General features: G+C 40.6%; 1 protein-coding gene across 1 annotated transcript in view; it reads right to left on the reverse strand.

The window, feature by feature from the left end:
• The window catches only part of Dnajc1 (DnaJ heat shock protein family (Hsp40) member C1), a 178,668-nt gene extending 171,713 nt beyond the window's left edge, over positions 1 to 6,955 (reverse strand). The window contains exon 1 of the mRNA XM_075970588.1: positions 6,430 to 6,955. Coding sequence (XP_075826703.1) covers positions 6,430 to 6,636 — 207 coding nt within the window. The 5' untranslated portion in view covers positions 6,637 to 6,955. The remainder of the gene's footprint in view (positions 1 to 6,429) is intronic.
• Between the last annotated feature and the right edge of the window lie 2,595 nt (positions 6,956 to 9,550).

Consider the following 9,550-nt stretch of genomic DNA (forward strand, 5'->3'; position numbering starts at 1 on the left):
TTTTTCCCATCCAGAAAATAGAGGACACAGCTAGGCACAAAGAGAATATATGGCACATTTATTACTAATGAAGCTATTAGAGAATATTTGCAGATTTTTAAAGTAAAAACTATTTATTCTTAGCTGGAATACTCTACAAAAATGTTGTATAAGGGAAGTCATAGTCCCACAAGATAATCACAAAAATGAAAGGAAGGGAAAAACTAGAGCTGTCACTGATTCCATGATAAATAAGGGAGTCCAAGGAGCTGTCCAATAAAATACAAATATTATGTAAAGATCTAGAATTTAAGTTAGACTTAAGATTTTCAACAGCATGTTCTCCTCCCTGCACTGTGTTCAACTTTCCGGCCCTGACTCTTCTCTGGAAAGATGCCAATAGTCATATCGGAGTGCCCTATGAACAAGTAAAAAGCATTCTAAGAACAAGCTGAACTACTGATATGCCATCTAAACTCACCCTCTCCCAAAGACATCTGAAGTCTCTTCCTAAATTTCTGGAACATCTTGAAATACATAGATAATCCTTTGCTCTATTAGGGCCTTAAAAAGCCATTATATAAGTGTAACCTATTGTTGAGTAAAAACTATCAAGAAAACACTTGTTTGGGGGAATTGTAATTTACTTTTTGTTGTAATATTTATATGATTATTTCATTCAGTAGATACTGAAGTGTCTTACAGGTATCTATACAATCTACCTTTCTAAAAAAAAAAATAAGGTAACTCTTAAAGCTGTCTAAAAAGCCATGTAATTGCAACTTCACAGCTTAGGAAAGAACTGAAAAGACAAAAGGTGTGATCTAATTTCTGTTGCCTAATTTTTTTCTGTCTTCTCTCCTGAACCCACCAGTTCACTGAAATAGGTCTTGTTGAGGTAACCAATGACCTAAATAAAGTGTTAAGTCCGGCCAATTTCAGAGCCCGTCTTATTTAATCTTCATCATTTTGCTCATCTGATCATTTCCTCCTCTCTGAGATATTTCCTCTACTTGACTTGGAAGACATCACCTTTCTTTGGCTGGTACTTTCCTATCTACCTTACTAGTTCTGCATCTCTCTGATCACCATCTTTCTGGCTTAGTTCCCTGACCTCTTTCTTTATCTTTTAGATTCATTCCTTTGGGTGAACTCATCTAGTTATGTCGTTTCAAGTTACCTTCTAAGTACCAAGAACTAGTTCATATCTAGATCAAAATTTTCTGTCTAAACTCCAGATTAAATGCCTGCATGCCAGCCCTACTGTGTTTAACAAAAATGGCAAATTTAGTGTGACCAAAAACCAACCAGAGTCCTCATCCAGGCTTCTACAATTGTTAACTGCCTCCTTAATCTTTAGAACTGTCTTCATTCTCTCTTCTGTTAAACCATCTGTTGTAGTTTGCTTTCCTATTGTTGTGATAAAGACCATGACCAAAAGCAACTTAGGGAGGAAAGTGTGTGTTTAAAGCTTATATTCCATTATGAAGAGAAGTTAGAACTGAACTGAAGGCAGGAACTGAAACAGAGGCTGTGGAGGAACACTGCTTACTGGCTTTCTTCCTATGGCTTACTCAGCCTGCTTCCTTATACAACCCAATACCACCTGCCTAGGAGTGGCACCACCCACAGTAGGCTGAGCCCTCTTGTGTTAATCACTTATCAAGAAAATGTACCAAAGACTTGCATATAGGCTAGTTTGGTAGATGCATTTTCTCAAATGAAGGTCCTTCTTTTCAGATGACTTAAGTCTATGTCAAGTTTGGGAAAACAAACAAACAATTAGCTAGCATAGCATCTGAGTAAAACATTGTCAGCTTATGATCAAATTAAATCCAGAATCTAATCACTTTATAATCTCACTGCTATCACCCAGGCCTATGCTTCATTCTACATGACCATTATTTCTCTAAGTAACTAATGCCTTACAAACTATTCTTCACACAAAGACACGACAATGTTTAGTTTACATCTAGTCAATATCCACTCCCTAACGTAATTATAAATAAAAGTCAAAATCCTTATAATGGCCTGTAAGTCCCTGTATAATCTGTCCTTACCACTTACGACTTGGATCATTTCCCTATTACTAATCTCCATCACTCTGCTCCAGCCATATTGTCTGCTTTGTTACTCCTTCAAACACTCAACAAACTCCTGTCGAGGCCTGTGTACTTACTTTCTTCCTTGACTGCTTGCCCACCATGCTTGCTTGTCAACCATGCTGAATGTTCCTCCATTATGCTATAATCTGAGTTACATATATCATCATATATTAATCGTATATCATATTAATATACATTGTATATTATTGATATCTCAATGCAATTATCATTAATTTTAATACATCAATATATTTCATAATGTAATATATTAAATAATAATTTAATTATTTATATATTAATACAATAATATAATAAAATATAATTGAGTCCTTCTAAAATTAGTATGTTGAAAACCAATCCCAACAGTGGTAAGTACTAAGACCTAGAATATCTGACAATTGATAGGTTATAAGGGCAGAGTCCTTATGAATGGAATTAATGCTTTATGTCTTCTAATTTCTCTGTCCATCTGCTACCTTTTGCTATTTGTGTACTTACCCCACTAAACTATTAATCTAAACGATTATGTTTAAGAGCCAGTAAACACCAAATAAATCTCCACTGAATGAACAGTAGTCTTTCTACTGTTCTGTTCCCAGCATCTATGAGTCAACAAAAGATTGTTTGGCTCTTGCTTGAATTAAATTTTAAACTTTAAACAGGTTAAGTTTATATCTACCAACTATCTGACCCCTGGAAAGTCTTCCAAGAAAGTTAAGATCTATTTTTCTGTGTCAATAGAATAAAGTTTCTTTTAGCTTTCTTTTATACTTTGATAGAGCTAAACACAGAAATACAGATTAAAACAATTTTCTGGATTCTTTCCAAATTTTCTCAATTATCTATACATATTATCCCATCTTTCTTTACAAAGTTAAGGTCTCTAGTTGTTCATACTAATTCACAGCATGAGATCACAAACCACAACAGTGCACAGATAATGCTAGATTAGATAATCTAATCTTTTTAAAATATGTGTATATGTGTATAGATTTGTACATATGATTACAGTACCCACAGAGGCCATACAGACTGTCAGATGCCCTACAACTGAATTGCAGGCAGTTGTGAGCTAAAAAACACAGGTACTAGGAAGAGAACTCCATTCCTTTGCAAAAACAGTAAGTAATCTTAACCATCTCTCCAACCAACAGATAATCCAAGTTTGAAATCACTACTGCTGAAGTCTCTGTATTCCTTCTCTCCTCTCTCTCTCTCTCTCTCTCTCTCTCTCTCTCTCTCTCTCTCTCTCTTTGTGGGTTTTGGTTTTGGGGTTTTTTTGTTGTTGTTTTGTTTTGGGACAGGGTTTCTCTGTGTAATGGCTCTGGCTGTTAAGGAACTCACTTTGTAGACCAGGCTGGCCTCAAACTCTGAGATCCGCCTGCCTCTGCCTCCCTAGTACTGGGACTAAAGGCGTGTGCCACCACTGCCTGCCTCTGTATTCTCTTAAGGAAGCTTAATTTTTATAAACAATTCAAAAGTACCGCCAAGATTTTCATTATTGGCTATTGACCTACTTTGCTTTCTGTTGCCGTGGTAGAACACTGGTAAAATAAACTTAAGGAAGAAAAGGGGTTTTTTGGCTTATATTTCCAAGCCACAGTCCATCTTTAAAAGAAGTCAAGGCAGGAAATGAAGCAGAGACTATGCAGTTTACTGGCTTGCTTGCCTTGCTTTTTATATAACTCAGGACCACCTGCCCAAGAGTGCTACCACACACAGTGGGCTGGGCCCTCCCATATCAATCATTTAGTCAGGAACATTCTCCCAAAGACTTGCCAAAAGACCTGCCCACAGACCAAACTGATCCAGGCATTTTCTCCATTGAGATTCTCTCTTTACAGAGGGCTCTAACTTGTGTCAAGTTGAAAAAAATACTAGCCAGAACAGTTATATATAAAACTCTTCATTAGCTGCAGAATTTAACCAATCTTAATGAGTACTCAAACAAGTATTCTCAATATTAAAATGAGTCTTAAGCTAGCAAGATGTCTCAGTAGCTAAAAATATCTGCTATCAAACTTGACTAAATTTAATCCCTGGGACCCTCATGGAAAGAGAACACCAACTCCCAAGAGCTGTCCTCTGATTTCCATGTTTGCCATGCACGCATACATACATACATACATACATACATGTGATATTGATTATTCCTGGTGTTAGAGAGACTGCTCAGTGGTTAAGAGCACTAGCTGCTCTTACAAAGGCCCAATGTTTGGCTCCCAACAGCCACATGGCAGCCCACAACTGTCTGTAATTCCAGTCCCAGGGATCAGATGCCCTATTCTGGCCTCTGTGGGCACAAGGCACAAATGTGGTACACAGACACACATGCAGGCAAAGCACTCATAAACATTAAAACAAACAAAAAACCTAGAGCAGCTTTGTGATGTGATACTACAAAAAAAAAAAGGTGTAAGCACATTAACAGAGATAGGCACACACACCGAAATGAAAGGGACTAGGCCAGATGGAGTGGCAAGTGCCTTCAATTCCAGTAGTCCTCGAGGCAGGTGGATGAGTATCTGTGAGTTTGAGGCTAGCCTAGTCTACCTCCTAAGTTCCAGGCAAGCCAGTACAGCACAGTGAGAAACCTTGGGGGTGGGGATAAGGAGCTAAGTAACCTAAATAAGTAAATAAAATAAAAAACAAACAAATAAATGGAAAATGTATAAAAGTAATTATTTCCTGTTATACCTAAATTATATTTTTAAAAAAATTAAAAAGTAAAATGAATCTCTGGCTTGATGTGGTGGGAAAAGCCTATAATCTCAACACTCAAGAGAAGCCTGAGGCTGGAGAATAAAGGTTTAGAGGATAGCCTGAGCTACATGATCCTGTCTCAAAAACCAAAACCAGAAACCCAGGCAGGTGGTGGTGGCACTGGTCTTTAATTCCAGCAGATATGAACAGATTAAGCAGCAATTAAGCAGAGAGACAGAGGCAGGAGGATCTCTGAGTTCTAGGACAGCTAGAACTACACAGAGAAAACCTGTCTGGAAAAACAAAAACAAAGCAAAACGAAAAATAAAACTAAAAACAGAGTCTTCAAGCTTACATTTTCACCAATCACTGTTCCATACACTACATTATCATTTGCTTTGGAAACGAGGCATATCTGTTCTCTCTGAGCAGAAGTGGTACCAGGTAACTTTAGTTATCACAAAACCATTTGTGATTAAGAATTTGAGATGTTGGCCGGGGGCCCTTGGGATGAAAAGACAGGTGAATCTCTGAGTTCAAGGCCAGCATGGTCTACAGCGTGAGTTCCAGGACAGACTGGCTGTTACACAGAGAAACTGTGTGTGTGTGGGGGGGGGGGGGGGATCTGCGATGTGAAATATTTAGAACTCATACAAAAAAATGAGAACTGTTAAGTTCAGTTCCACGGCAATTTTATACTCAATAATTTTATATACAATCATGAAATCAAAATGCAATGATTGAAGTTAAATTTCTATTAAATAGCTCACTTTAACTTCCTTTGAAAGTTTACTATTTCATAGCCTGTAGGAAAAGGTCCGTTTCCTAGCTAATCCTGTTGTGTGCCTTTTTCTTTTTTTAAAGTTCCACAAGTTATGTTTTGTGTGAAGAACTTCACACAATCAGATCTTGGGAAATTCTGCCTTTCATTCCATAACCATGAAGTGGCATGTCTATTTTTTTCTGTTCACTGTTTCAGGTAGATCCTGGATAACTCATTCAATCGCAAGGTAAAGATCCAAGCTAAAACCAGAACAGTTAGGCATAGAGAGGCAAAGACGAATACACAGACTATCCTGGACTCCTCTCCCAACAGCACCCCAAATACCTCAAGCCCTGAAGGCTTCACAGATTCTCCTCTGAGGAGAGGAGGCTACAGATTTTTCCAGATTTCTAAATGGAACACGAATACTAACTTAAGTAGCAGACTATAACGATTACGAAATACAGTGCAAAAAAAAAAAAAAGGCAAAACTGCTAACAGACGCTGGGCAAAACGCATTCTCTCTTCCCAGAAAAAAAAAAAAACGAGGGAGGGAGGCAGATGAAGTAAAAATACGTTTTAGTGGGAAGATGACAATTTGGGGTGACACATAGTTACTTGAGAGGGAGTCAGTGTAAAAATGGTCTACCCACACCTCTCTTTATTCTACCTCCAGCACAGTCTTTGGGGGTGGGGAAAGGACGGTCTCCAGAAAGCCAAAGCCAAGGTATCGGCACTCCCAGGCTGGTGGCACCGTCCAGTCTGGCACTGAGACCAGAAGTTCCGAAGTTGGCGCGAGGGTGAGGGACTGGGAAAGCGCTGGCTGTCAGGTGGACCGGGCTGAGCGACGAGGTCCGGCCCGGCGGCCCGCGCGCTTACCTGCTGCACCCCGAGGAACTCGTAGAAGTTGAGCTGCACCTCCTCCACCAAGTCGAACAACTCCAGGTCTCCGCTCTCCCAGGCGCGCACCGACCCCACGGCCGCCAGCAGCAAGAGCAGCAGCGGCCACAGCGGCGAAACGGACGACAGCGGCCCGGTGCGCCGACGCTTGGGAAGCCGCGCGGGGCCGAAGTCTGGAACCCACATCGCGCACGGCTCTGAGGTCGGGGGCAGCCACGCCGTGCGCCGGCCGAGAACGGGGACGTGGCGGGGGGCGCGGGCTGCGGGGACGGCGCCTGTCAGTCAGAGCGCGGGCAGCAGCCCGGAAGCTGCTAGCCAGGCTGCCCGCCCGACGGGAGCAGCAGTAGACGCGGAGAGGACGACAGGCCGGGCCTGCGCGAGCGGTGACCGGTCGCACCCCCGGCTCCCTTCCCAGCTCCTCGGCCCAGGCCTAGGAACAGCTGGGGAGCAAGCGCCGGGACCCAGGCTGCCGTGTGGGAGAGGCTTCCCCAGGCCTCAGCCTATCCCAGGCCTCGCTTCCGGTGACATCACGTCTCCTAGCAACTGTGGGGCGGGGCCGGGGCCGGAAGTAGGAACGCCGGGCGCTCTGGATCCCTGCCCTGAAGATCAGCCTTTTCGTGGCTGGCGCGTGTAGTAACTGCACGTGTTTCTGGTCTAGCTAAGAGACGTGGACAATTACAGACCTCCAGGGCCCGGAACGCCTACCCGTAGGTTTTCCTCCCGGTGCTTTCCATAGTGCCCTCCTAAGTATTGACCATTAAATGCATATTTCAAGATCGATGTATTGATTAGGGCTTCTGCTCCCGTGCATTTTATTATTTGATCAGTAAAGATGGGATGAATTGAACCATTGACTAAAACACACAGATCCACTCCAGTGTATTTGGAGAGAAAAACAAAAAGGAATTTAACCAAGAAAAAAATTGTACTTTTGATTATGAGTTAAGATTGGCGGGTATATGTCATGTAAATAAATCAGGAGATCTGTAGCCCTCTTCTGGCCTTTGCAGGATCCCGCACACACATATACATAAATTCAAGCAAGCAAACACATAAATAAAATTTAAGATATTTTTTAAATCATAAGTTTGTACACCTCCTTTTAGTAAAGCTAATTTGGAAACTAGAGTTGACTCAGTCACGAAAACAGCTTCTTGATCTTTCAAAGGACCTGAGTTCTGTTCCCAGTCAGTACCTATGTTGGGGTGGCTCACAACCACCTGCAACTCCAGCTCCAGGGGACCCAACACCCCTCTGTGCATGTGTACATTAAGAAATGAGTCTTTTTTTTTTAAAAAAAAAAAGACCCTCATCTTAGCCGGGCATTGGTGGCATACGCTTTTAATCCCAGCACTCGAGATCCTCATATTTACCAAGTCCCTAAATTAAGGCTAACGTTTGCTTATTCAGTATGTGTAATGTCAAAATAATATGGCAACAACAAAATGTATTACCAAAATTCATCTTTTTTTTATTTATACATGGACACTATTCAGCACACTCTCTACTTTCACAATTACTACTGAAGTTATTTGAATCCTTTTCACATATAGGCCAAGGAGGTGGATACCTTTCTGGTTCTTGATCAAAAGTTCAGAGGAATCATGAACAGAAAGAAACTAGAAGTTGACTGAGTCTTAATAACCTCATCCCAACCACAGCCTAGCTCCTCTAGGACTGTGTGGATGATATCAGACCCCCTACTTGTCTAATTTCCATTTTAGTGGAAACTAAGCATCTGTATTGTCTATGAGAATTTTGTGTAAAACTCTGGGATATGTGGTTGATTTTAAGTGTAAGACATGACAAAAACAGGAAGTTTGGCCAATGATAAAGAGGAGGAAAAAAAGATAATAGAAAACTCACAGATAAACCAGATGTTAAAGTTTAGAGAAGTTTTGAAATGACTATTACAAAATAAAGCAGTAGGTCATAAAAATGGAGGAGGGGGATGATGGGTAAAAATATGTTACAGAATTGTAATAGAATCAGTGGGAAAATCTTGAAAAAATATAATATATGAAGCCAAGAACTCAGTAAATGAGTTAAACTGAAGATTAGATGTAGCAGGACAGAGATTAATAGGTTTGGGGGGAAATCAAGAAAAGAAAAAACACTCTAGTTGGAGCACAAAGAGGAAGCAGTGAAGGAACAGCAGAACTTGAAAGCCGATGTGCAATGAATGAATCCAGTGTAAGTATAACAAACTCAAAACAGGGAAGAGAGAGGATTGGGCAGAAGTAGTATTTAAAGGGATAATAGTCAGTTTTACAGAAATAATGACAGACAAAGCCACAGATGCAAAAAAAAAAAACTCAAAATGAATAATAGACCTAAATGTTAATGTTAAAAATTTAAAACTCTTGTAAGCAAAAACAGGAAAAAATATTAGTGACCTTTAGGGAACCAATGATTCCTTAGATATGACACCGAGTACATGAATGCTAAAAGAAATAAAAAGATAAATTAGGTTACACAGAAATAAATACTTTTATGTTGCAAACAGTATCTAGGATTATCCCTACCTAAATTCTAAATACTTGTCCTTAGACCAACAGATACCTCTAGTTCTCACCCCTCCTCAAAGAAACTTCTTGTCTAAGAGACCATTGTAGAAAACCACAGCCATCAGTCTGGTGTCCAGTCCCAACTTATCCATCTTCAACACAACTTCTGCACCTCAGGGATCCGTGGGGAAGACGGTGGAGAGAAGTTCGATGTGACATTGTCCACTAGAAATGTCAGGATGGACACTCGCGAAGTCTCACTAAGAGGACTCTCTAACCATGACCTGACCGAGGATGGCACCAATAGACAGTTTAATGTGGAAGGGGGAAAGTTCACAAGGCCTCAACCCTAGACAAATGAGTACAGGCTACTAAGGAATCTGAGAACAGGAGAATGTCCATCAACTAATGAATGAGTTTTTCTTAAATGTGGTATAGCTAAATGATAGTGTTAATATTGTTCCCAATGGTATTATTTTTCTCATCAGAAAAAAAGCAGTGAAGTAGAACTGGAGAGATTGCTCAGGGGTTTGGAGCACTGCCTGCTCTTCCAGAGGATCCAGTTCAAATCACAACCGTCTATAATGAGATTT

Source organism: Microtus pennsylvanicus, chromosome 4, assembly GCF_037038515.1.
Source record: "Microtus pennsylvanicus isolate mMicPen1 chromosome 4, mMicPen1.hap1, whole genome shotgun sequence".
Taxonomy (NCBI): domain Eukaryota; kingdom Metazoa; phylum Chordata; class Mammalia; order Rodentia; family Cricetidae; genus Microtus; species Microtus pennsylvanicus.